This window comes from Malus domestica, chromosome 11 (genome assembly GCF_042453785.1).
Source record: "Malus domestica chromosome 11, GDT2T_hap1".
Taxonomy (NCBI): domain Eukaryota; kingdom Viridiplantae; phylum Streptophyta; class Magnoliopsida; order Rosales; family Rosaceae; genus Malus; species Malus domestica.
Window position 1 is genome coordinate 18,402,584 of NC_091671.1, and position 27,977 is coordinate 18,430,560.

At 41.2% G+C, this 27,977-nt stretch overlaps 1 protein-coding gene across 4 annotated transcripts; it reads right to left on the reverse strand.

Moving 5' to 3' along the window:
• Window positions 1-1,559: 1,559 nt before the first annotated feature.
• LOC103420663 (serine/threonine-protein kinase Nek5-like) lies at window positions 1,560-16,423 on the reverse strand. 4 transcript variants are annotated; one of them, XM_029098396.2, is made up of 14 exons: window positions 15,937-16,423; window positions 15,770-15,836; window positions 15,558-15,623; window positions 15,388-15,434; window positions 15,235-15,280; window positions 15,019-15,099; window positions 14,893-14,935; window positions 14,728-14,777; window positions 5,597-5,678; window positions 5,450-5,499; window positions 4,597-4,670; window positions 4,198-4,249; window positions 3,470-4,108; window positions 1,560-3,367 (listed from the first exon to the last, which is right to left on the reverse strand). In XM_029098396.2, exons 1-14 carry the CDS (start codon window positions 16,020-16,022, stop codon window positions 1,898-1,900), a joined length of 2,853 nt encoding a protein of 950 aa, XP_028954229.1. In that variant the 5' UTR covers window positions 16,023-16,423; the 3' UTR covers window positions 1,560-1,897. The 4 variants fall into 4 exon arrangements, with proteins under 4 accessions (XP_028954229.1, XP_070664923.1, XP_028954230.1 ...); XM_070808822.1 differs by having other exon boundaries at window positions 15,920-16,373; XM_029098397.2 differs by having other exon boundaries at window positions 3,470-4,075; window positions 15,937-16,283.
• Window positions 16,424-27,977: the final 11,554 nt, after the last annotated feature.

Below are 27,977 nucleotides of genomic sequence, written 5' to 3' on the forward strand. Positions count from 1 at the left end.
CGCTTGACCAAGCTTGAAACTACAAGTAAGCTTCAAGTGAAATTGATACATTACCTTGTGCATCTCCACCAGTTAAAGATACCACCCCTGGATGGAGGAAGAGTACTTCTAGAGAAGATGCGACATCTACCTATGAGACAGATAAGGCAAGTGAAGACGATACCACACTTTGGTACTTAGAAGTTTCATGATTACGAGATCATTCTCCCATAATATTTCCTAATGTCATTTGTACTAAATCATTCACTTGTACTTACTAAAGGAGAGCTTGAACCTATGTACTTGTGTAAACCCTTCACAATTAATGAGAACTCCTCTACTTCGTGGATGTAGCCAATCTGGGTGAACCACGTACATCTTGTGTTTGCTTTCCTGTCTTTATCCATTTACATACTTATCCACACTAATGACCGGAGCAATCTAGCGAAGATCACAAACATAATACTTTCTGTTGTACCAAAGTCCTCACTGATTTTGTGCATCAACAATCCTTAAGTCCTTACCTTTTTGCGTTGGTAATGGATGAGTTAACAAAACATATTCAAGATGATATTCCTTGGTGTATGCTTTTCGCAAACGATATAGTGTTGATAGATGAAACTCAGGAGGGGTAAATGCAAAGCTTAACCTTTGGAGAGAAGTGTTGGAATCTAAAGGTCTTCGCCTAAGCCGATCAAAGACAGAATATATGGAGTTCAAGTTCAGTGCAAATGGAGGCCAAAATGAGTTAGGGGTGAGGATCAGAGATCAGGAAATACCAAAGAGCGACCGTTTTCGCTACCTAGGATCTATCTTGCAAAAGAACGGAGAATTAGATGGAGATCTCAACCATAGAATACAAGCTGGATGGATGAAGTGGAAGAGTTCATCCGGCGTGTTGTGTGACCGTCGTATGCCACTAAAGCTCAAGGGAAAATTTTATAGGACGTCAATAAGGCCGGCGATGCTGTATGGCACAGAATGTTGGGCGGTGAAGCATCAACACGTACACAAAATGGGTTTGGACATGTGCAAAGAAGGCCTACTGACGCTCTGGTTCGAAGATGTGACTACGGGATAGAGGTTCAGGGTCGAAGGGGTAAAGGAAGACCTAGGAAAACTTTGAAAGAGACCCTAAGAAAAGACTTAGAGTACTTGGATTTAATGGAGGATATGACACAAAACCGAGCGCAATGACGTTCTAGGATTTATATAGCCGACCCAACTTAGTGGGAAAAAGCTTTGTTGTTGTTGTTGTTGTTGTTTTCTACTTTTCATTCATTTTTGTTATCTCTTCTTCTATCTCTCATCATCATTCTTCATCCATCCTTTGCCTATCACTTTTCTTATATATTAAGAACAAAAAGTGAAAACAAATAACAAAACGAAAGGCTTAACACCCATGCCCATGGACGCGACTGAAGATAGACATCAAACTGTTAATTAAAAATCCAAATGCTTCTTGAAAAAGTATTAAGAAGTGCTTCCCAAAGAACATTGATTGAAAAAGTATTGGGTAGTAGAAGCCTGAAAAACAACAATCGAATCTTAATCAAAGATTTGTCACGAGTACCCAACTGTTTTCGTCTCGCCATATAATACCATCATTTTGTTTTATTTCCGCAAAGAAGAACAAACCTGATCAATAAGTTCAGCAAATACTTTGAGTAACCCTAAACAATAACATTGACTGCAAGCTACACCGTATCATACATTTGGCGAGTAGACAATATTATAATTCGTATGGTCGCTATGTACAACAACCGAATACGTGCAAAGAATTACAAAATCAAGGACAGAAAAAGGAAAAAAAAAGCGAAGAGTCGAGACCTGGTTGTTTTCTTTGTAATTCAAATTGGATTTGAATTTTCTCAAATGGCATGACAAGAAACAGAGAACGCTTACAGTGGAGAATGCTTCATGAACTCCGCCCGCCATCCTCAATCCTCATTCCTTTTAGACTCTTCGCTAACCAGATAGCCGTCTCTCTTGGGGAAACTTTATCTTTCCCAAAAGGCCTCAAAACAACTGACAGTTCCTCCAACCTGTTACTCTGCAGCAAATCTGCGGACAATTCTAGTAGTCCTTCTAGCGCTTCTGCCCTCTGCCTAAAAGACTTGACATCCATGATTTCCTTCTCTGGTATTTCCTCTTCTGTCGTAGGAGGACTGGACCTTGTGGGCTCAGAGGACTCAGATGTTTTCGCTGAAGGTACGAGGCTTCTTGTCTCAGGTTCTTTGACATCACAGTGATGAGAGTGATCTGATTTCGGGCTCACCGTCTCAGAGCAGTTTGATGATTTAAGAGCCACAGGGGCAGTCACATTTCGCATCTCCAATTCATCCCTTACCACATTTATCAGCTTACCAACATCCACATTCTGAACCCCCATCTCCACAGTTTCCATTACTGGGTGATCACTTCCAACACGAAAACTACTATGCCTAATCACATGTATGATGTCATCAAAAGCAGGGGGGAGATTAGCTGCAGCCGACTTTTCCATTAACTGATTTTGCAAACTGGTTCCTCGATCTGATTGAAATAAATTTTGGCTCGATGAAATGGGAGGGGCAACAGAAAGGGTAGTGTCCGCTACTGGGGATAGATGTTCCCTTACAGTGAACTTGTCGTGACCACTAGATGTAGATGTATGTTTTGCTTGAACCACTGCATCAGGCACACAACTGGGCCTACTTACAGGGGTACGATTGTTACAAATAAATCCTTCTTCAGAAACCGGGTCAAGGAGATCGGAAGTGGCAGTTAAACTCGCTTGTTCGTCACCAGCAGCTGTATTCTGAAGATCTAGAATAGCCTCAGAGGTTTCAGTTAAGCATTCAGATTTATTAACATTCCCATCTTTTTCAGCTGTTTCAGACATCACTGAATGAAAATGAGAAGCAGCTGAACAGCTCGGTTGAGACTCTGTACTCTCAGTGTGGGTGACGCTCCCATAATTTGGACGCACCTGCTCTCTCATGTCAATAAAAGCAGTTATTGCATCATCACAAATCTCAAATCCTTGAACTGACACAGAAGAGGAGACGGAATTGCTGCTGTCCGTTTGCAATCCTTTCGAACTAGTTTCTTGATATCTTTGAGGCTCTAGCGAGTTTGTTACGCAACCATTGGGCACTTGAGGAGGATTCTTTTCAGGCTCCTGGTTTATCTCTTTTGGAATTATCCTTGTACCATAGCTCACTGCATTTGGAACATCGACCCCCACTTGCTTCATCCGTACAGGAAATGAAGGACGTCTAGCCAGCGTAGGCGGGGTTCTTTGCCTAGGCTTAGGAAGTCCATCTTCAACTTGTTTTATAGGAATAAGGGGAGGAGTACCATCATGTCTGGGTTTAGTTTTCAGTGAGGATTCAATTATGGGTAACTGCCAAAAAAAAATAAAAAAATAAAAAAAAACCAGATTACGTCAATGATCAGTTCAAGACACATAGTAGATAATAAATATTAAATAATAACTACTGATTACCTGATGCTTTAAAGGATGGGATCCCTGTGTCCGTTTTGAAGAATCAGGGATTGCCTTTGGAGATGCAACAGTTGTTGTATCGGGACTGGGCTTTATGACAGGAGAAAAATCACTCAGCTTGGGTATTCTAGACACTGTTTCTATGTTAGTTCTTTGAGGCAGACCAACCTTAGACCGATTACTTCTCATCGGTGAGCTATTTTCCCTAGTTTTTCCTTCTCTCAAAGCCAGCATTATATTCCTGATGGTCTTTGGATGCCTTGATTCAACATTAGATTCAGAATGAGGTGGTTTCATCAACTGTTGTTCTTCCACTTTTGAACTGCACACATTTTGGCCATGTTCTTCGGTAGCCAGGAGCTGATCAGAGCCATCTTCATCCTCAAGATAAACAAAATCTGTCTCAGTAGCTTTATCATCACAGTGTGAGTCAATTTCTGGAATAGTTTTCTCAATTGAACGCAAACTATCTTTATCACTGCTTGACCCATTACTGTTTTGGCTTTCTGCCATGTTTCTCCGAGATTCGCGACCTATAGATACACGCTTCTCTGGGGAGAAGACTGTTCGAGTGCTAAAGGATGGACGATACTGATCAACATAAGGCTGCAAATAAGGGTGCCTCAAAATCTCAGATGCCTGATAAAATACGGTAGTAATTATTAGTATGCAGTTCTTGTCCTCAAAATTGTTGATTTGACAGAGGGCATTGTAGAGAGAAGGCTTACACTTGGTCGATGCTCAGGGTTCTTTCTCAGCATGCCCTTGATTAGTGTTTTCCTGCATACATAGTTACAAACAGATTGATTATAATACTATAGAGCATCCAGTTTTCAACAGTATAAAGCCATTATTGGAAACAAAAAAAAAAAGGTGGAAACTTGTGTTTCTCCACTCTATGTCAGCAGGAAAAGCATTTAATACTTATGTTAACAGGGCATGTTTATGTACATCCCTTCAAAATACTCAAATATGATAGTTTATATTTGTGTCTGCATGTAGTGGCATGTCGATACACACAGAGTCCTTTTTCTTTCATGATAAAAGGGCATAATGCAGAGCTATAGCCAATACTGTGGTGCAACTTTGAAGAAAATGAAACTTAACAATAACAGATAGTAACTTACAAGGATGGAGAATAGCATGAAGGAAGAGGACCTATAGAGGAACGATTAATCTTGCTTATCAGTCCTGCCATATCCTGAAATATGGTGTATAATGCAAACATTAAATATCTGATAAGATTCCACAACATTTACCCTCACACCCAAGGCCCAAGTTCAAATCCTCTCCTCCTCCCCCCCCCCCCCCCCCCCCCCCCCCCGGCGCGGGGCTCCTCCTCTTTCTTGCATCCCTTGTGACCAAAAAAAGTCCACTAGTTGAAGAAAGTCATTAACAATGGAAGAAAAAAACTGAACCCCACAATCAACGGAATTTAATATTTAAAGAGAAAAAACAGTTAGACGCCAGAAGCAGGTAGCTCTTCCAAAACGCATAAACCGTTTTAAAGCATAGCATAAACAGCACTTAGATGGTTTGCACAGAGTATATGATAATGTGAAGATCTTCATTACAAGAAGAAAAGCCATTCGGACCAACAATTTAGACTCTAGGACTGTAAATAACATAAGTTACTCTATTGATAAGTTTTAATTTACTTGGGGTAATTGAGGTTCGAGAGAAATGGTAAATTGTTTCACTTCAAAGACACATACGGAAAATCATTGTTAAGTACACACAGATGCACTCCATTACAGGGACATGATGAGAATTCCTATAAACTCATATTTGAAAAAAGAAAAGGCAACACTAGGATGTTCTTGCTTTTATCTAATCTACTTGTTGCAAAATAAATGAGAGTTATATCTATGCTTTTTACTCTTTTGGTATAAAAGAAAAAAGTTAACTGATCGTCCATTTAATTCATACCAAAAATTACAGAACTTAAAAGAATCAATAAGATTTTGTAAGAAATCTTACGAAAGCTTTAAAAGCAGGTCGATGAGCAGCCATCTCATATATACAACACCCTGGCAAAACAATCATCAATTTTCAACCACAGGCAAAAAAAGAGATATAAATCAGAGAAATATATATCTAATATGTGTGACTTATAAGGCGACATACCTAGGGACCAAATATCAGATTTGAAGCCATAAGGAATGTCTGCAAGAAGTTCGGGACACATGTAATTGGGGGTCCCCACAACCTACACAGAAGTACAGGAAAACAGTTAGTTCCACATATATCACTAATGTCTTTCACCATCAGGGGTAAGTTACTGAACTCTTAAGAATAAGCACCAAAAATCTGTTTATTTTCTATTGAAACTGTACAATCTTCTAAACATTCATTTTCTTAAACTTAAAACAATAAGCTAGAAATTTGATCCAACTAAAGAAAAGAATAAAATAGATTGTGATGGAAATAATTGTGACAAAAGATTATGCAATATATATATAGAATTTTCATCTGTTCTCGTGCTAAATTCTTGAACGGCAGCAAGCAAAGGGGACTTTTAGAAGGTAAAGGAAAAGTGAACAATAGCTTGTTATAAAACCACACCAACTTAGAATAATGCAGTGTTCTAAAAGTCCCTGCCAAGGCGCTAGGTGGTTGGCCGCCACCACAATTAATCCCAGGCGTTTAAAAAATAAGAAGGGCGTCAGGTAGTCGACAGCCGGCACTCCATGATCACGTCGAATCCTTATGAAAATGAATCCAGAACAAAATCGCGCTAAAGCTAGGGCGTCACCCGTAAGTGGCGCGCTGTGTGGCCCGAGCACAGTGATAAGTGAGCAAGGGTCGCTGTATCTCCATCGGCACCCGGATGCAGTGTTAAATGAGCAAGGGGGCCGTAGAAACTTCTTTTCGAACGACTCCACTCAAAGTTGTTTGGGAGCATATGCTCCTATCAACTTTACACGGGACACACAAAAGAAGTACTTTGATCCTATTAGACGGGGGAGGGTGAAGAAGCTAGGACAGAAGGGTAGAGTTCAAGAGAGCAAAATGCGTTTAGGAACGTGGAATATAGGAACCTTAACGGGAAAATCTATGGAAGTAGTGGAAGTTATGGTGAGGAGAAGGATAAATATTATGTGCCTACAAGAAACTAAGTGGGTTGGTAGTAAGGCAAAGGATCTAGAAAACTCAGGGTTTAAACTTTGGTATTCGGGCACAAATAGAACGAGAAACGGTGTTGGCATCATCGTGGACAAGACCTTGACACAAGATGTTGTAGATGTCAAGAGGGTAGGAGATAGAATCATGGCAATCAAGATTGTAATAGGACAAGAACTTATCAATGTGATTAGTGCGTACGCACCTCAAGTAGGGTTGGATACGAGTTTGAAGGAGAAATTTTGGGAAGACCTTGGAGACTTGGTGCAAGGAATTGCTCAGACGGAGAAGTTATTTATAGGAGGAGATCTAAATGGACACGTGGGCAGGGAGACAGGCAACTATGGAGGTTTTCATGGTGGCCATGGTTTTGGGGAGAGAAACGAGGATGGGGAAGCTATCTTGGATTTTGCAATGGCATATGATCTCTTCTTAGCCAACACCTTCTTTAAGAAGAGAGAAGAACATGTGATCACCTACAAGAGTGGGTCGTCAAAAACACAAATAGATTTTCTTCTAATGAGGAAAGGGGATCGTATAACTTGTAAGGATTGCAAAGTTATACCAGGAGAGAGCGTGGCTAATCAACATCGCTTGTTGGTGATGAATGTACTTATCAAAAGAGGGAGACAAAAGAACAAGACTTGGAAGTGCCCAAGGACTAGATGGTGGAATCTAAAAGAAGAAAAACAAGCCATTTTCAAAGAGAAGGTAATCACCCAATGTGTGTGGGATAGAGAGGGGGAAGCTAGCCAAATGTGGGATTCCATGGCTAGTTGTATCCGAAAAGTAGCAAAAGAGGTATTAGGAGAGTCCAAGGGCTTTGCCCCACACCAAAAGGAATCTTGGTGGTGGAATGAGGAGGTACAAACAAAGGTGAAGGCTAAGAAGGAATGTTGTAAAGCCTTATACAAGGAGAGGACCGATGAAAATGGTGAAAGGTATAGAAAAGCGAAGCAAGAGGCGAAGAAAGCGGTCAGAGAAGCTAAGTTAGCGGCTTACGACGATATGTATAAACGACTAGATACCAAAGAAGGAGAGTTGGATATCTATAAACTAGCTAGAGCAAGGGAAAAGAAGACAAGGGACCTAAACCAAGTGAGGTGCATCAAGGATGAGGATGGAAAGGTTCTTGCTACAGAGAACGCGGTTAAAGACAGATGGAGAGGTTATTTTCATAATCTTTTCAATGAAGGACATGAAAGGAGTGCTTCTTTAGGGGAGTTGAGTAACTTAGAAGAGTGTAGAAACTACTCTTTTTATCGTCGAATCCGGAAGGAAGAAGTGGTTGTAGCTTTGAAGAAGATGAAGCATAGAAAAGCAATAGGCCCAGACGATATACCAATCGAAGTGTGGAAAGTTTTGGGAGAGACAGGTATAACATGGCTCACTGACCTTTTCAATAGGATTTTGAAAACGAAGAAGATGCCAAATGAGTGGCGAACGAGCACTTTGGTGCCTATCTACAAGAATAAGGGCGACGTACAAAATTGCATGAACTATAGGGGTATTAAGTTAATGAGTCATACAATGAAGCTCTGGGAGAGAGTCATTGAGCATAGATTGAGGCAAGAGACACGGGTTTCGGACAACCAATTCGGGTTCATGCCAGGGCGCTCAACCATGGAGGCAATCTATCTCTTACGAAGATTGATGGAAAGATATAGAGATGGGAAAAAGGATTTACACATGGTCTTTATAGATTTGGAAAAAGCGTATGATAGGGTCCCAAGAGACATTCTTTGGAGGATCTTAGAGAAGAAAGGAGTACGAGTAGCATATATCCAAGCTATAAAGGATATGTATGAAGGAGCAAAGACTGCCGTAAGAACTCATGAAGGACAAACCGAAAGCTTTCCCATAACTGTAGGATTACATCAAGGCTCATCCTTAAGTCCTTACCTTTTTGCGTTGGTAATGAATGAGTTAACAGGACATATTCAGGATGATATTCCTTGGTGTATGCTTTTCGCAGACGATATAGTGTTGATAGATGAAACTCAGGAAGGGGTAAATGCAAAGCTTAACCTTTGGAGAGAAGTGTTGGAATCTAAAGGTCTTCGCCTAAGCCGATCAAAGACAGAATATATGGAGTGCAAGTTCAGTGCAGATGGAGGCCAAAACGAGTTAGGGGTGAGGATCGGAGATCAAGAAATACCAAAGAGCGACTGTTTTCGTTACCTAGGATCTATCTTGCAAAAGAACGGAGAATTAGATGGAGATCTCAACCATAGAATACAAGCTGGATGGATGAAGTGGAAGAGTGCATCTGGCGTGTTGTGTGACCGCCGTATGCCACTGAAGCTCAAGGGAAAATTTTATAGGACGGCAATAAGGCCGGCGATGCTGTATGGCACAGAATGTTGGGCGGTGAAGCATCAACACGTACACAAAATGGGTGTAGCGGAGATGAGGATGCTTCGTTGGATGTGTGGGCACACGAGAAAGGATAAGATTAGGAATGAGGATATCCGGGGTAAAGTAGGAGTAGCCGAAATTGAAGGAAAGATGAGAGAAAATCGGTTACGGTGGTTTGGACATGTGCAAAGAAGGCCTACTGACGCTCCGATTAGAAGATGCGACTATGGGACAGAGGTTCAGGGCCGAAGGGGTAGAGGAAGACCTAGGAAAACTTTGGAAGAGACTATAAGAAAAGACTTAGAGTACTTGGATCTAACGAAGGACATGACACAGGACCGAGCACAATGGCGTTCTAAGATTCATATAGCCGATCCCACTCAGTGACTTGGATTTTCCAAGTCTCCAACCGAGAAGTTTTCCTCACTCGAAAAATTAAGGGAACACTACCCCAACCTACATGCTCCACTCAGAAAGCTTCAACATACAAGCTTCGACAAAAGAAAATTCAAAGAACTTAGCGAAGAAGGCTTTGGTGTATTTAACACAATACGTTGAAATGAAGGAAAACTTATTTATTGATATCCCCGATAAGCTACAAATATGTACATATACATGAGTCAAAATAAACAAACAAGATGGAGCCTTCACAAAGGTTGCTTAGGAGAAGTCTCAGCAGTCGGTAGAGCCCCAGAAAGAGAAGGCATCGGAGGGGGATCATTCGAAGCCTCAGTACTGGACAGAACCCTAGAAGGAGGAGGCATCAGAGGTTGATCATTTGGAGCTTCATTACGCGGTACAGCTCCAGAAGACGAAGGCAATAAATGCCTTTGGAACAAACCCACAAATCTCTGATGATCAAGTAAAACCTGACCATCAGTTTCCTTCATCTGGTCAAGCTTCCTCTTCATGTTTGTAGCATAGTCATGTCCGAGCCGGTGCAACTGTTTATTCTCATGCTTGAGCCCTCTAATCTCCTGTTTGAGACTCATCACTTCGGCCGCCAATGATTCAACTTGGCGGGTTCGAGCAAATAGGCGTTGGGCCATATTAGACACAGAACCTGCACACTGAACACTGAGAGCCAGTGAATCCTTAACAGCTAACTCATCAGACCGTTTGGAAAGTAGTCTGTTATCTTTGGGAGTGAGAAGGTTCCTGGCCACCACCGCAGCGGTCATATCATTCTTCATCACGGAATCCCCAACGGTAAGAGGACCAGTAGGGGAGACGAAGGATGGGCGCCATATGTTGTCTGGAGAAGGCGGGGCTGCCTCTTCAACAAGGTTCAAGTCAAAACGACGGTCGGAGGGGCCAGACATTTTCAAAGGTATTGAAGAGAGAAGAGGTCGGACAAATCAAGATCTTAGAAGTGCAAGAATGGAGCTTCTACTGGTGGAGATTCAAGTGTGCTTTGGAACTTAATGCCAGCCCCTATAAAAAGCTGCACTCGACGGAGCTTCAGACATCGAAGAGGCGCCTGCTCAGAAATCGAAGAGGCGTTTGCTTTCTCAAAAGCTGGGCTGCTTAGAGACCACGAGGGTTGATCTCATAAATCGAAGAGGTGTTTGCTTTCTCAAAAGTTGGGCTGCTCAAAGACCACGAAAGCCGATCTCTGAAATCGAAGAGGCGCTCGCTTCCTCAAAAGCTGGGCTCCTCAGAGACCACGAGGGCCGATCTCAGAAATCGAAGAGGCACCTACTTTTCCAGCCTTGTCAGCACCTGTCACACGCACACTCAGCTTTGCGGAAATTATGGGTATTCTGTCGAAGACTTCTGGGGAAGTAGAAAACACATGAATCTTACTGTCCAATCACCCACTTCCCACACGCAGCAATAGCTCATGGGTACCACAGATAACTTTGCCAAAGTTCTCTGCCAAAGTTGAGCACGTGAAGCTTGCAGCTCCCACTACATCGCTCTGACCAAGAAGGGTAAAAGAATAGCAAAGAAACAGCACTAACAAAGTTTAGACCCATAAATTTTGAAGGTCTAGCTACCATATTATTACCCACAAGGGTAAAGGAACAGTACCACTGTTGGATAATTGGAAAGTCCCTGTGTGTCAACCTCTGTGCCTCGTGGCAAGGTAGACTAGCAAACATGCCCAACCTTTACTCACATTCGAGAAAACACTCCCAATAAGATTGCTTGCTCCAAAATCGAAGAGGCACCGTCTTCCGAATCTCGAGAGCCAGACTCCCAACATGACTACTTTCTCAAAAATCGAAGAGAGGGTAAAGGAACAGTACCATTGCTGGATAATTGGAAAGTCCCTGTGTGTCAACCTCTGTGCTTCGTGGCAAGGTAGACTAGCAAACATGCCCAACCTTTACTCACATTCGAGAAAACACTCTCAACAAGATTGCTTGCTCCAAAATCGAAGAGGCACCGCCCTCCGAATCTCGAGAGCCAGACTCCCCGAATGATTGCTTTCTCAAAAATCGAAGAGGCATCGTTCTCCGAATCAATCGAAGAGGCGCTCGCTTTCTCAAAAGCTGGGCTGCTTAGAGACCACGAGGGCCGATCTCAGAAATCGAAGAGGCACCTTCTTTTCTAGCCTTGTCAGCACCTGTCACACGCACACTCAGCTTTGCGGAAATTATGGGCATTCTGTCGAAGACTTCTGGTGAAGTAGAAAGCACATGAATCTTACTGTTCAATCACCCACTTCCCACACGCAACAATAGCTCATGGGTACCACAGATAACTTTGTCAAAGTCTCTGCCAAAGTTGAGCACGTGAAGCTTGCAGCTCCCACTACATCGCTCTGACCAAGAAAGGTAAAAGAATAGCAAAGAAACAGCACTAACAAAGTTTAGACACATAAATTTTGAAGGTCTAGCTACCATATTATTACCCACAAGGGTAAAGGAACAGTAACACTGCTGGATAATTGGAAAGTCCCTGTGTGTCAACCTCCGTGCGTCGTGGCAAGGTAGACTAGCAAACATGCCCAACCTTTACTCACATCCGAGAAAACACTCCCAACAAGATTGCTTACTCCAAAATCGAAGAGGCACCGCCTTCCGAATCTCGAGAGCCAGACCCCCACCATGATTGCTTTCTCAAAAATCGAAGAAGCATCGTTCTCCGAATCTCGAGAGCCAGATACCACATACCACTTTTTCAAAGTGCTCTGACAGAGTTAAAACATGTGAAGCTGGCAGCTCCCACTACCGTGCTATGACCAAGCAGGGTAAAGGAATAGAATTACTACATGTTGTTAGGGAGACTCCTATATATGTCGACCTCCATCCCCAACGGACAGGCAGACCTGCAAAAATGCTCAACCCTTCCTCATATCTGAGAGGGCGCTCCCAACGAAGCCTTTCAAAATATTCAGCTTTCTTTCCCCCCGATAATACCTCTGCAAACAAGCTATACTAGAGCAAGAATATCTCATATCATCAGGGTTAAAAGCAAGAGTATCCCATATCATGCTTTTTCCCTGTCTTTTCCTTTGGCCTTGTTTTTACCTGCAAGACAAGGAGAAAGAGAGCAATCAGTCAGCACTTGAAATCAAGCTCCCAGCCAGGAACTGACAGCCTGGAACCCCTTACCTGATTACTTACCTGGCATTGCTCTCGAGTACTCATCTTCAACATCTTATGTTGCCAGGGAAGATACCGCATCTGCTTGAGGAACAGATAGGGCAAGTGCGAAGGATACAAGGAAGCATGTGGAGACAAGCGTAACAGCACACGTGCCGATCCATCCATTACTCTGTCAAAAGCAAAAGTATCCCATATCAGCAGGGTCGAACGTACTCTAGATTTGATGGACTTGTTTTGACCCTCAAATTCTTCAGTCGGCCTTATACTCTGGAGGAAACTAGAAAACCCTCCAGCTCAGTTCAAGAATAAGCCTGTGGAAAGTTACTTCTTCAAAAGCAAAAGTATCCCATATCATCTCTTCTCATTTTTCTTCTCTTTATCCTTCATGCTGCTGCAAGATGGGGAGAAGGTGAACAATCAGCCGGAGCTCTGATTGCTTACCTTGTCTGTCACCTCTTTCAGCAAATCCCCTAGCTCGGCGACTTGGGGGACTCCTACTACATGGTTTGTATCGCGCTTGACCAAGCCTGAAACTACAAGTAAGCTTCAAGTGAAATTGATACATTACCTTGTGCATCTCCATCAGTTAAAGATACCACCCCTGGATGGAGGAAGAGTACTTCCAGAGAAGCTGCCACATCTACCTATGAGACAGATAAGGCAAGTCAAGATGATACCACACTCCGATACTTAGAAGTTTCGTGATTACGAGATCATTCTCCCACAATATTTCCTAATGTCATTTGTACTCTAATGTCATTTGTACTAAATCATTCACTTGTACTCACTAAAGGAGAGCTTGAACCTATGTACTTGTGTAAACCCTTCACAATTAATGAGAACTTTTCTATTCCGTGGACGTAGCCAATCTGGGTGAACCACGTACATCTTGTGTTTGCTTTCCTATCTCTATCCATTTATATACTTATCCACACTAATGACCGGAGCAATTTAGCGAAGATCACAAAAAGCGACCGTTTTCGCTACCTAGGATCTATCTTACAAGAGAACGGAGAATTAGATGGAGATCTCAACCATAGAATACGAGCTGGATGGATGAAGTGTAAGAGTGCATCCAGCATGTTGTGTGACCGTCGTAGGCCACTGAAGCTCAAGGGAAAATTTTATAAGACGGCAATAAGGCCAGCGATGTTGTATGGCACAGAATGTTGGGCGGTGAAACATCAACACGTACACAAAATGGGTGTAGCAGAGATGAGGATGCTTCGTGGGATGTGTGGGCACACGAGAAAGGATAAGATTGAGAATGAGGATATCCGAGGTAAAGTAGGAGTAGCCGAAATTGAAGGAAAGATGAGAGAAAATCGGTTCCGGTGATTTGGACATGTGCAAAGAAGGCCGACTGACGCTCCGGTTCGAAGATGTGACTACGGGACAGAGGTTCAGGGCCGAAGGGGTAGAGGAAGACCTAGGAAAACTTTGGAAGAGACTCTAAGAAAAGGCTTAGAGTACTTGGATCTAACGGAGGACATGACACAAAACCGAGCGCAATGGCGTTCTAGGATTCATATAGCCGACCCCACTTAGTGGGAAAAGGCTTTGTTGTTGTTGTTGTTGTTGTTGTTTAAAAAATAAGAAATGGCGCCTCCCGCCTAGGTCGTGACTCTCACTTAGACAAAAAATAGATAACTTCCATTTTGCACTTTATTTTTTCAATAAATTGTAAGAGACTTGTTGGATACTTGGATGAACGGTCATTACATGCTTGTTCCCTATGTTTTTATATGTTCTAGTACTTTATAATTTACATGTCATTCTATTTTGCAATTTATGTATCCAATAAAATTATGTATTGTTTTTTAAGTATAAGTAGACATTTATTTATTTATATGTTGGTATAATAAATTTAATTAAAATTAAGTGCCACCTAGATGTTAGGACCCTGCCCGCTTCTCGACTAGCGCCTTTTAGAACCTTGGAATACTGGTCTAATGTTTTAATAAGTTCCGTTATAACATTACTATCGAATGGTTGTATGCATATCCAGGGTCATTATCAACCTATAGAACCATATTGCACCACTGTATTACTAGCAATTAAAGAATCAAAACTTGGAAGCAACAACAACATTAATCATATCTAATTCAAACTCTGACACTAAATCTTGGGCTTTGAATTATTCCAACTGCAAATGAAAGCTTTTTAAGATAAACAAATAACATACAGAGGATAAAAGGAATTCCCATGTGTAGCACATACCGAAGAAGCCAAGTCGTCTGCCTTCAAAGTTTTAGCAAGACCGAAATCCCCTGTATCCGCACCATACAAGGATGAACAAAATCAGGACAAACACATTATCATCGGAAAATCCAGAATGAAGATCTAAAATTTCCTAAAACAATTTTCAAATACATGTTGACCCACCAAGACGAACATCCTGATCCTTGGTAAGAAAGATATTGGAACACTGCCAAAAGAGAACAACATATAAATCTTGAAAACCCTAAAACTGCAAATTCAGATGACAAGCGCTAGTATTGGCAAACATACTTTTAGGTCACGATGTAGAACATAATTGGAATGCAGGTATTCAACTGCCAATAGTAGCTGTGTGAACCACCTGCAGAGTTTCTGAGCAATTCCCCATTCACCAACACAAACCGGTCATAAGATTAAATTCTAACATTCACCATAACCATCAGGAAGGAAAATAAATGTGTGCGTGCGAGCGCTTGCGGATTTGGAAGGAGAGATGAGTATACTAACCTCCTCAGGGAAATACACCCCATTGGACTTCTTCATCATCTCGGCCCTGATAAGTTTATAGATGGGAACAATGGTTTAAAGAATATTAAGGGAGTATGAGATTATGCAAGTTAAGGCCAATAAATCAAGTTCGTATTAACTGTGACAACTCACATGTCTCCACCTTCACAGTATCCAGTGACGATGCAAACATAGCAACCCTACATTATGAATGCATCACTTCCAATTTAGGACAAACACATATGAAAAAAGATAAACTACAAACTCAATATGTGCATCCCCACACACGAACACCGATTGACTCAAAAAGAAATGTGTCTAACCTTCTCGACCCAGGCTTCCTTAAATTCGACAATAAACGGGTGTTGAATTCGAGCAATAAGAGCCATCTATAATTCCAAATTCCCAAACATATATAAGGAAACCAAATTTCCACAGAAAACATACAAATATAAACAAAATTGCAAGTAGTGCTAAGGAAATCAGGATTTGAACTCAAATATTGATTTGAACTCAAGTATTGAATTGAACCTACCTCTTGATGGGCGGATCGCCGGCACCGCTCCGTCTGCCGTGCAAGGCGGATCTTCTTCAACACATATCTGAGAAATGCATCAAAACCAAATGAGCATCAAATCTGAATCTACACATTACCCAATTCTCTCTCTCTCACACACACACTGACATATGAATGTAAATTACTTCTTCTTCTCCGCCTTGTGGTGGACGAGGATGGCTGCGCCGAAGGCTCCGCGGCCGATCTGCTGCATGAGCTCGTACTGATCCATCCTGGACTCCACTGCTTGCTCCCTCGATCCACTGAGATATCAAATTAATTACAGCAATGGCTCTGAAGCAGAAAGATTCACCGATTGATTGAGTCGTGGAATTTACTCCAAAGCTCACGCCATTTCTCGAAACCTAATAATGGCGGATTTCGGATTTCAATCCATGGATCGCCAACCGCTGCTCTGGTGGCCACTCATTACCCAAAAGCGGTGCCGTTTTAGGGGTAGTTGGTTCAGTTGAAATGTGTGTATTATCTGAATATGGTTAGTGGCTAATCATGGTGTCAAGAAAACTGTAGCTAACTTTCTAAGTAAGTAAAACGCGCTCTTGCTTTCTCTCTCTCTCCTCTCTCCTCTCTCCTTTTGGATTGAGAGAGTGAGTGGGACTTGTGTGAGAGTGCGATTGGAGTCGCTGGGCCTGCTGCTGCCTTCTACGCCGACACAGGTAGCTGCCCCACTTCTACATTTTTTTCTATTCTTCTTCTGTGCTTATTTATTTAATTTCATTATCCAACTTTAGTTATTTCCTTACCATTAAAAAAACTTAGATATACCAAATTAGGGCCGGTTTGACATTACTGAAATTATTTTAAAAGTCGTTTTTTAAAAAAACTTGGGCTAAAATTGTGTTTGGTAAATGGAAAAAAAAAAGTGTGTTTGGTAAATGGAAAAACAAAAGTGTGTTTTCTCAAAATCATGGGTAAAAAACAACAGAAAACATAAGCAACTCTACCTTTACTTCTCAAGATTACTTTTTTTTTTCACAGCACAACAACTCCGAACTAGCCTTTAGTATTACGGTTTACTGATATATTTCTCTATACTAGTAAGTGAAAGATTTTACGTTCGATTATTGTCTAAGGCAAATTTGAACGAAAATCAAACCACATTATTACTAGCTTATTATAAAGCTTAACGCGCTCTCCCATTATGAATAGTCCATTGCATTGAATTAGGTTCAATAAATCACATTCATTTACCTGATTTACCCGTATATCCCTTGAATTTAGGATTATTTTCTCCTTCAATTTGTGATTAATTTTGACTATTGGAGGTTTTAAAATATAATTATGTCTCTACTGATAGGATAATTACAAAAATTATCTTCCTCTACTTATCCAAGTGTGGGCTCATCTCCTAATTTTATTTCTTCTTCCTCCTTCCTTCTTCTTCTTTCTTCTTCATGTTCCAATTTATGTAAAAGTCAAATCAAACTCCATTGCGGCAACTGTCACACCTCAATTTGAGATACATAGCAGCAAAAAGTAACGGTACAATAATACATCAAGTCGATGAGACTCATACATAATATACATTAGATACTTAGCTGAAACGAAATTGCAAAAGGAACCAATCCTACTCTCGAGTGCATTGCACACACCAGCTACACTACAATCTTTGAAAACCCCTTCTCTAACCACTACCTGTTACTCTGCATAACAACCTTGCACCATGAGAATGGTGCACCGGCAAAGTTAAACTCGGATAAGCTATAAAGCTCGTGTGAGCGATACTAATATAACATATGTGGCTTAAAAACATTTCGCAATCCTTTATATATGTAAAGGGGTGTGATATCCACACACTCCATTTTACTTCTCTCACACCTTTTAAATTTTCGGTCGTCAAATTGGATGAATTGAAGAAGATCAAAGGACAAAAATTAACAAAGGGGTGTGAGAGAAGTAAAAAGGGATGTGTGGATAGCACACCCCTATGTAAAATATCCTCTCATAAATCTTGATTGAATCCAAACAGGCATCCAGCTGTCTTTTTATAATTGATGGGCACTTAATCATAGGGCTAGAGCGACAAATATCACAAAGTTATCCCTTTCAAAACCTCTCATGGAATTGAGAACAAGGATACGCAAAGTAAGGTCCTAAATAAACCTCTTGTGAAACCAAATAGAAACTATGCACATAATTCATGAACCTCTCAAGAACCAGAGTGGAATTCCAAAACCTCTCATGAAATATGTTGATGCACAAAATCAATGAGGACTTTGGTACAACAGAAAATGTTAAGTTTGTGACCTTCGCTAGATTGCTCCGATCACTAGTGTGGATAAGTATGTAAATGGATAGAGGCAAGGAAGCAAATACAAGATGTACTTGGTTTACCCAGATTGGCTACGTCTACGGAGTAGAGGAGTTCTCATTAATTGTGAAGGGTTTACACAAGTACATAGGTTCAAGCTCTCCTTTAGTGAGTACTAGTGAATGGTTTAGTACAAATGACATTAGGAAATATTGTGAGAGAATGATCTCTATTTATAGAAGAGAGTTTCTAGTTTCATTCTGACATTGACACGTGTCGTGTTGTGATTCGCTTCTGATGTTGACACGTGTTGCGCTATGATTGGCTTCTGATGTCGACACGTGTCGCGCTGTGATTGGCCTCTTAGTTGGAGGGAAACTCTTCTGGGTCCTTGACGGTATAACATTGACCGGTGCTCGGTAGTTTAGGGATTGGTCAAGTATGGTACAAACAGTGCTCCCCTAAGTTCCCGAGTGAGGGAAGCTCCTCGGTTAGGGACTTGCAAGATCCAAGCCGCTGAGTAATCACGAAACTTCTAAGTACCAAAGTGTGGTATCATCTTCACTTGCCTTATTATCTCATAGGTAGATGTGGCATCTTCTCTGGAAGTACTCTTTCTCCATCCATGGGTGGTATCTTTAACCGGTGGAGATGCAAAAGGTAATGTATCAATTTCACTTGAAGCTTACTTGTAGTTTCAAGCTTGGTCAAGCGCGATACAAACCATGTAGTAGGAGTCCCCCAAGTCGCAGAGCTAAGAGATCTGCCAAAAGAGGTGACAGACAAGGTAAGCAATCAAAGTTCCAAGCAATCAGTCTCAGATCAGAAGTTTGATTTCGAGTTCCGGCTGATTGTTCTCATTCTCCCTATCTTACAGGTAGCAGGAAGGATAAAGAGAAGAAAAAGGAGAAGATATAATATGAGATACTTTTTCTTTTGAAGAAGTAACTTTCCACAAGCTTATTCTTAAACTAGGTTGGAGGGTTTTCTGGTTTCCTCCAAAGTATAAGGTCGACTCAAGAATTTGAGGGTCAAAACAAGTCCATCAAATCAAGAGTGCATTCGACCTTGATGATATGGGATACTTTTGCTGTTGACAAAGTAATAGATGAATCGGCACGTGTTCTGTTGTTCTTGTCTCCACATGCTTCCTTGTATCTTTCTCACTTGCCCTATCTGTGCCTCAGGCAGATGTGGTATCTTTTCTAGAAGCATAAGATGTTGAAGATGAGTACTTGAGAGCAATGCAGGTAAGTAATCAGGCAAGGAGTTCTAGGTAGTCAGTTCCTGACTAGAAGCTTGATTCCAAGTGCTGACTGATTGCTCTATTTCTCTTTGTCTTGCAGGTAAGAACAAGGCCAAAGGAAAAGACAGGGAAAAAGCATGATATGTGATACTCTTGCTTTTAACCCTGATGATATGAGATACTCTTGCTCTGGTGTGGCTTGTTTGCAGAGGTATTATCGGAGGGAAAATAAGCTGAGTATTTCGAGAGACTCTGTTGAGAGTGCCCTCTAGGATGTGAAGAAAAGTTGAGCATTTTTTTTTATTTGCAGGTTTGCCTGACTATAGAGGATGAAGGTCGACATATATAAGAATTGTCCCAACAACGAGTAGTAACACTATTCCTTTACCCTTCTCAGTCATAGCAATGTAGTGGGAGCTGTAAGATTCACGTGTTTTAACTTTGTCAGAGTACTTTGAAAAAATGGTCTGTGGTATCTGGAAAGCTGATTTTGCGTGTGAATATTGCAGATAAGCTTTATCCAAGGAAATCTGGCTCTCGAAGTTCAGAGAGCGGTGCCTTTTCAGTTTTCGAACAAGCAATCCTGTCGGGGATCTAGCTCTCGAGATTCGGAGAACGGTGCCTCTTCGATTTTTAAGAAAGCAATCTTGTTGGGAGTCTGGCTTTCGAGATTCGGAGAGCAGTGCCTCTTTAATTTTTTAGAAAGCAATCTTGTTGGGAGTCTAGCTTTCGAGATTCGGAGAGTGATGCCTCTTCGATTTTTAAGAAAGCAATCATGTTGTGAGTCTGGCTCTTGAGAGTCGAATAGCGGTGCCTCTTTGATTTTTGAGAAATCCATCCTGGTAGGAGTCTGCCTTGCCACGGAGTAAGGAGGTTAACACACACAAGGACTTTCCAGTTATCAAGCAGTGATGTTGTTCCTTTACCCTTATGGGTAATGGTAGGATAGCTGGACCTTCAAAATTTATGTGTCTAAACTTTGTCAAAGATCTTTGGCAAAGTTATATGTGGTACCCGAGGAGCTGATATTGCGTGCGGGGATTGTCGACATATTTTACTCAGGAAAATCTGCTTCTCGAAATCTGGATAGTGGTGCCTCTTTCTTTTATAAGGGCACCAATTGTGTGCAAGAAGTACGTTCAGAGAGTTATTGCTTGTAGGAATTTTCCTTTTATTTTCGTATTTCAGAGATTTATTGGACCTTATTTCTCCTTCATCATTTCTGAAAATGTCTGGCCCATCTGACCGTCGTTTTGACTTGAACTTTGGTGAAGAGGCTGACATGCCTTCTCAAGACAACATATGGCGCCCATCATTCTTATCCCCTAATGGTCCTCTTATCGTTGGGGACTCTGTGATGAAAAATGATATGACAACTGCGGTGGTGGCCAGGAATCTTGTCACTCCCAAAGAAAACAGACTACTTTCCAAATGGTCTGATGAGTTGGTTGTTAAAGATTCTCTAGCTTTCAGTGTGCAGGTTCTGTGTCTAATATGGCCCAACGTTTATTTGCTTGAACCCGCGAAGTTGAATCATTGGCGGCTGAAGTGATAAGTCTCAAACATGAGATTAGATAGCTCAAGCATGAGAATAAACAGTTGCACAGGCTCACACATGACTATGCTACAAACATGAAGAGGAAGTTTGACCAGCCGCAGGAATTTGATGGTCAGATTTTACTTGATCATCAGAGGTTTGTGGGTTTGTTCCAAAGTTATTTATTGCCTTCGTCTTTTGGGGCTGTACCGCGTAATGAAGCTCCAAATGATCAACCTTCGGTGCCTCCTCCTTCTGGGGTTCTGCCCAGTACTGAGGCTCCAAATGATCACCCTTCGGTGCCTACTCTTTCTGAAGCTCTACCGACTGCTAAGACTTCTCTTGAGCAACCTTTGTGAAAACTCTTTCTTATTTGTTTATTTTGATTCATGTATATGTACATATTTGTAACTTATTGAAAATATCAATAAATAAGCTTTGCTTCATTTCAACGTATTGTGTTAAATACACCAAAGCCTTCTTCAGTAAGTTCTTTGAATTTTTCTTTTGTTGAAGCTTGTATGTTGAAGCTTTGTGAGTGAAGCATGTATGTTGAGGTAGTGCTCCTTAATTTCCCGAGTGAGGAAAACTTCTCAGTTGGAGACTTGAAAAATCCAAGTCACTGAGTGGTCGTGAAACTTCCGAGTATCAAGGTGCAATAGCATATGGTAGGAGTCCTCCAAGTCTCCGATCGAGGGAGTTAACGAATGAGGCATTTCATTTCTAAGTGGTAGCCCAAAACTCCTCTTTCATATATATTTGTTATGAAAGTTGTTAGGCCCAAAAAAGAGGAGGCCTAGGCAATTTTTTTTCTTCGAATTTCTGAATTTTCAAATTTTCAAAATTTCGAATTTCCGAAAGAAAAAAAAAATATATATATATATATATTTTTTTTTTTTTAAGCTTTGGTGTTGAAGTTTTGTGGGTGAAGATTTGAGGTTGAAGCTTTGTTGGGTACCATGAATTGATTTTGCTTCACATTATCTTGATCAAGAGTGTGTGAAGCTTTTGTAGGTGAAGCTTTTGTGTTGAAGCTTTGTAGGTGAAGCTTTTGTGGGTGAAGCTTTTGTGGTGGGTGAAGCTTTTGTGGGTGAAGCTTTTATGGGTGAAGCTTTTGTGGGTGAAGCTTTTGTGGTGGGTGAAGCTTTTGTGGGTGAAGCTTTTGTGTTGAAGCCTTGTAGGTGAAGCTTTGGAGTTGAAGCTTTTGTGAGTGAAGCTTTTATGGGTGAAGCTTTTGTAGGTGAAGTTTTTATGGGTGAAGCTTTTATGGGTGAAGCTTTTATGGGTGAAGCTTTTGTAGGTGAAGCTTTTATGGGTGAAGCTTTTATAGGTGAAGCTATTATGGGTGAAGTTTTTGTGTTGAAGCTTTGTATGTGAAGCTTTGGAGTTGAAGCTTTGTAGGTGAAGCTTTTGTGTTAAAGCTTTTGTAGGTGAAGCTTTGGAGTTGAAGCTTTGTAGGTGAAGCTTTGGAGTTGAAGCTTTTGTTGGGTACTATGAATTGATTTTGCTTCACACTATCTTGATCAAGATAGTGTGAAGCTTTTGAGAATTTGTAGTTGTCCTCCATTGATGAAGCTTTTGTTGGTGAAGCTTTTGTGGTCAAGCTTTGTTGGGTACCATGAATTGATTTTGCTTCACACTATTTTGATCAAGATAGTGTGAAGCTTTTGAGAATTTGTAGTTGTCATCCATTGATGAAGCTTTGTTGAATTTCCCAATTGCTTTTTTTTTTTGGGAAATTTTGGGGAAAATTAGAAATTTGAAAATGTGGGAGAGACAACATATACAAATTTTGCTTCCACACTGTTGAGCAAGAGATTGTGATGCAAGCCACACCTTGTAGTAGTCGAAGGTTTGGACTTACCATATAAATTGAATTTGCTTTGAACAGTCTTGATCAAGAGTGTGTGAAGCTTTCTACGAGTTGTAGTTGCCCTTCATTAATGAAGCTTTTGTTGGCACCATAAATTGGTTTTGCTTCACACTGTCTTGATCAAGAGTGTGTGAAGCTTTTGAGAATTGTGGTTGCCCTCTATTGATGAAGCTCTTGTTGGCACCATAAATTGGTTTTGCTTCACACTGTCTTGATCAAGAGTGTGTGAAGCTTTTGAGAATTGTGGTTGCCTTCCATTGATGAAGCTTTTGTTGGCACCATAAATTGGTTTTGCTTCACACTGTCTTGATCAAGAGTGTGTGAAGCTTTCTACGAGTTGTAGTGTTTGCATTGTTATAGAGGAGAAATGTCTGAAGCAGATGCAAGAGGGCTTAATAGCTTGATCTTTGTATGCCATGCACTAAAGTTGTTGTTGGCTTGCAATAAGACTTTGTTGGTGACTATAACTCTTGTTGGGCATAAGTGCTCCCCTAGTTGAGTTGTCAAGCTTGAGGGTTTTTGATTATTTGTGAATGCTAGGAGTTCACATGTACAAGTGGACCACTCGTCTTCTGGTAGGTGGAATGAATGGTGAGTTGCTTTCATCACTTGGTTGGTGGTACAAAGGTGAGTTCCTTCATCACCTTTCATCATATTTCATCACATGGTTGGTGACACAATGATGGGTTCCTTCTTCACCTGGTTGGTGGCATAAATGGCAAGTTGCCAAATGATATTAGAGTACGGGTTGTATATTTCATCACCTAGTTGGTGGCATGGAGGAGAGTACGGGTTGTACATTTCATCACCTGGCTGGTGGCATGAAGATGAGTACCTTCTTCACCTGGTTGGTGGCATGAGTGGCAAGTTTCCGAATGATATTAGAGTACGGGTTGTACATTTCATCACCTGGTTGGTAGCATGAATGGCAAGTTGCCAAATGATATTAGAGTATGGGTTGTACATTTCATCACCTGGTTGGTGGCATGAAGATGAGTTCCTTCTTCACCTGGTTGGTGGTATGAGTGGCAAGTTGCCAAATGATATTAGAGTACGGGTTGTACATTTCATCACCTGGTTGGTGAGAATAAGGGCAAGGTGTCGAGACACATTGTAGCAAGTGTCGAATGACACAAAGTATGTTGAACCATTTCGAAGCACAGTTGTCTTATGTATAAATGTGTTGGAATGTATGATTGAACAAATATACTGTGAAGCTGTTCGTTTATTTGTATAGTCTTGTTGACATATACTTAGACTTTGTTTCATGTTGGAAGCATTCATGTTGAAGCTTTGAACCCGAGTGTTTCATTGCTAGGAATATAAGAGGATCATGACCGAGTTGTCTAAATCACCTCTTTATTGAATTCATGCCAAATAGTCTTCGTTACATAGGATGTCGAACGGCTGAAGCTTAACACTTGTACAATGTGAGTTTACTTGTAATAGTACTTCAAGTGATCAATGTTCCATGGATGGCCAAGGGTTTTACCATCGGAGCTTCTAAGCTTGTAGGAGCCAGGGCGACTGATGCTAACAACTTCAAACGGTCCATCCCAGTTTGGACTAAATGTTCCTTCACTCGGGACTCTGTCGCAGAGCAATCTTTTCTTCAATACCCAATCTCCCACTTTGAAAGAACGAGGTTTGACCCTTGAGTCGTAGTAGTTGGAGATACGCTGCTTGTAGGCGACATTCCTCAAGTGAGCTTGGTTTCTGTGTTCCTCGACTAGATCTAAGTTGAGGGTAAGTTGTTTGTCATTTTCGCTTTGCACGTAGTTCTAGACTCAGAATGTTGCTTGCTCAAGCTCAACTAGGACAATTACCTCTGTACCAAAGGCAAGTGAGAATAGGGTTTCTCCTATTAATGTCCGATACAAAGTGCGGTATGACCAAAGAACTTGGGGTACAAAGTCTGGCCAACAACCTTTAGCCTTGTCTAAGTTGGTTTTCAAAGTTCGCTCGATTATTTTGTTGATGGCTTCGACTTGTCCATTAGATTGGGGATGAGCTGGGGAGGCGAAACATAAGTTGATGTTAAACTTAGAGCAAAACATCCTGAACTTATTGTTGTCGAACTGTCGCCCGTTGTCAGTGACTATGGCATTGGGAATGCCGAATCTGCAAAGGATGTTCTTCCATACGAAGTTTTCTATTTTTGCCTCAGTAATGGTTGCCAATGGTTCTACTTCTACCCACTTTGTGAAGTAGTCAACTACAACAATTGCATAGCGGACCTTGCCTTTCCTTGCAAACATTGGGCCAATTAAATCAAGTCCCCATTGGGCGAAGGGCCAAGGGCTGATCATAGGAGTAAGCGGCTCAGGAGGGAGTGAGGAATAGTTGCGTAGCGTTGACACTTGTCACATAAGCGAGATATTCTGATGGCATCTTAGTGGAGTGTTGGCCAGTAATATCCTTGGCGAAAAGCCTTGTGTGTTAGGGATCGAGATCCAGCATAATCTCCGCAAACTCCTTCATGTATTTTCCGAATGACAATTTTTACCTTCTCAGGTGTAAGGCATCTTAGGTATGGTAGTTCAAAACCTCGCTTGTAGAGTTGGTCATTAATGATCAAGTAACGGGTAGCCTTGCATTGAATCTGCTTAGCTTGGACTTTATCATTTGGGAGGGTGCCATGCGCAAAGAATTTATAAATCGGGGTAATCTAAATATCCCCCTGTTGTAAGTTGCACACTTTCGCTGCCAACAATTTGACTTGAATTTTTCTTCCAATTTTGTCTTCCACTGTTGAGGCGAGGCGAGCCAAAGCGTCATCATGACTGTTTGTTGCTCGAGGAATTTGGGTGATCTTGTAGTGGAAGTGCTTAAGTAACAATTGTGTTTGTACTAGATATGCTGCCATGGAGCTATCCTTAGCGTCAAAGTTGTTGGTGACTTGGTTAACCACCAATTAGGAGTCACTGAAGATATCAATTCGTTTAACCCCAAGGTGTTTGGCCAAATGTAAGCCTGCTATGTTTGGCCAAACGTAAGCCTGCTAGGAGGGCTTCATATTCGGCCTCATTGTTCGACGCCTTGAATTTGAAACGAAGAGCATAATCCATCGCCACTTTGTCAGGGGTCGTAAGGACTAGTCCTGCTCCACAACCCTGTTGGTTGGACGAGCCATCAACATATAGACTCCATGCTGGGGTTGTTGGTTCTATTTTCTGAGCTTCCGAGGGTAATGAAACCACTTCTCTAGGCCTAGAAACAATGTCAACATGATATGTGAAGTCGGCGATGAAGTCTGCCACTGCTTGGCCTTTCTCAGCTGGCTTTGGTTGGTATGAGATGTCAAACTCACCCAATGCTATCGCCCATTTGATCATTCGCCCCAAAATGTCAGGACTTTGGAGTATCTGTCGAAGATGATGGTTGGTAAGCACGATGATGGAGTGTGCTTGGAAGGAAAGGCGAAGTTTTCAAGCAGACATGACCAATGCTAGAGCTAATTTCTCAATGTTGGAGTATCGTGTCTCCGCATCTTGTAAGGCCTTGCTAGCGTAGTAGACATGCCGTTCGACATTACCATCTTTTCGAATAAGAACGGAACTTACTGCTGAAGCTGATACCGATAGATAGATAATGAGAGTGTCACCAACCTCAGGTTTGGAGAGCAAATGGGCTTTACTCATGTAGTCCTTGAGGTTCTTGAATGCCTCGGCACATTTATCAGTCCATGTAATGTACTTCTTACTTCTCTTAAGTGCTTTAAAGAAAGGAGCATATCTGTCTGTGGCCTTTGAGATAAACCTAGTTAAGGCTGCCACCTTGCTAGTAAGGCTCTGGATGTCTTTTGAAGTTACCAGTTCCTTCATGTCAAGGATTGCTTTGATCTTTTTGGGATTAGCCCCAATGCCTTGTTGGTTTATCATGAAGCCTCATAATTTTCCAAAGCCCATGCCGAAGGCACATTTGTTAGGGTTCAACCTCATTCGATACCTCTTCAGAATGGTGAAAGTTTCAGATAGGTTGGTGATGTGTTGGTCAACATATTTGCTCTTGACTAGCATATCATCAACATAAACTTCCATGCTCTGATAGGAGCATTTTTATGCGACTTAATTGGCTTGTTCTCATGCATTTATGTTATTTTTCCTTAGTTAGTTTAGTGTTTAAAGTCATTTTCGTGCAATTTCAGGTTTTATTGTCAAAGTATGCAAAAAGGAACAATTTGGAACATTCTAGAGCATTTTTGGGCCAAGATTGGATTGTGCAAGCATGGAGGCATGAGGAGGGATGAATTTGAAGACAAAAGAGGCTATGAACATGCTAAAAATCTGGTGAAACAAATACAAGTTGCAAGAAGGGATAAATTTCTAGAAGGATTGACCAAAACTTCACTCAAAACCAAGAAATTCTTCAATGCCGTGGGCATTGATCCACTTTCACCAGAAATTTGAGTGATGATGCAATGCTTAAATCACCATGACATGTGAGTGGATGATGCAATGCTTAACTCACCATGACATGTGAATGGATGACTCAATACCTAACCCACCAACAATTCCCACTCTTGCCGTGCTCACCTACTCAATTCCACCAGAATTTTGTGTTAAACAAGTCCATCCTTTTCCTATAAATACCATGGCAGCAACCTCATTCAAATGATCCAGAAATTAACCATTCTCCAAGCCTTGCCTTGCCTCTCCCTACATATCTAAACTCCTTCCCATCCATTCCTCCACATAACCAACCCTTCAAAACATCACTCCAACCTTGTGTTGCAACAAAGAAGAAGAGGAAAGTTCTTGTACGTGCTTGTTATCCAACATGGATCGTTGGAACGTTTAGGTGTTTTCTTTCTTTTGTTTTCAATGTATAATTCTATTTATCTTTGTTTTGTGAACATGAGGAACTAAACCCCTATTTAGTTAGGGGGAAGTTTGAAGCCATGAACATGCTTGTGATATGAATTGATTTCTTCCAATTGTGATTTGATAAGTTGTGATTGCAATTCAATTATCTATTTTCTTCATAACTGATTCTTGTTTGTTTATTAAGGATGCATACTTAGTTTTCATACATGAATTAGATGCTAGAATATAAATGAGTTTCACCTAATTGTTACAAGTTTATATTCATGAGTAGTGAAGGTTGCTTGTCACAATCGCGTTAATTGAATTCTTGACAAACGTATCATGCATTCATAGTTACAATTGCCTCGTCAACACTTATGATTTTCATTGAACGTAATGATCTCTGATTGTATCTCTATTATGCATTCATATAGGGGACTTTTAGAGAATAATT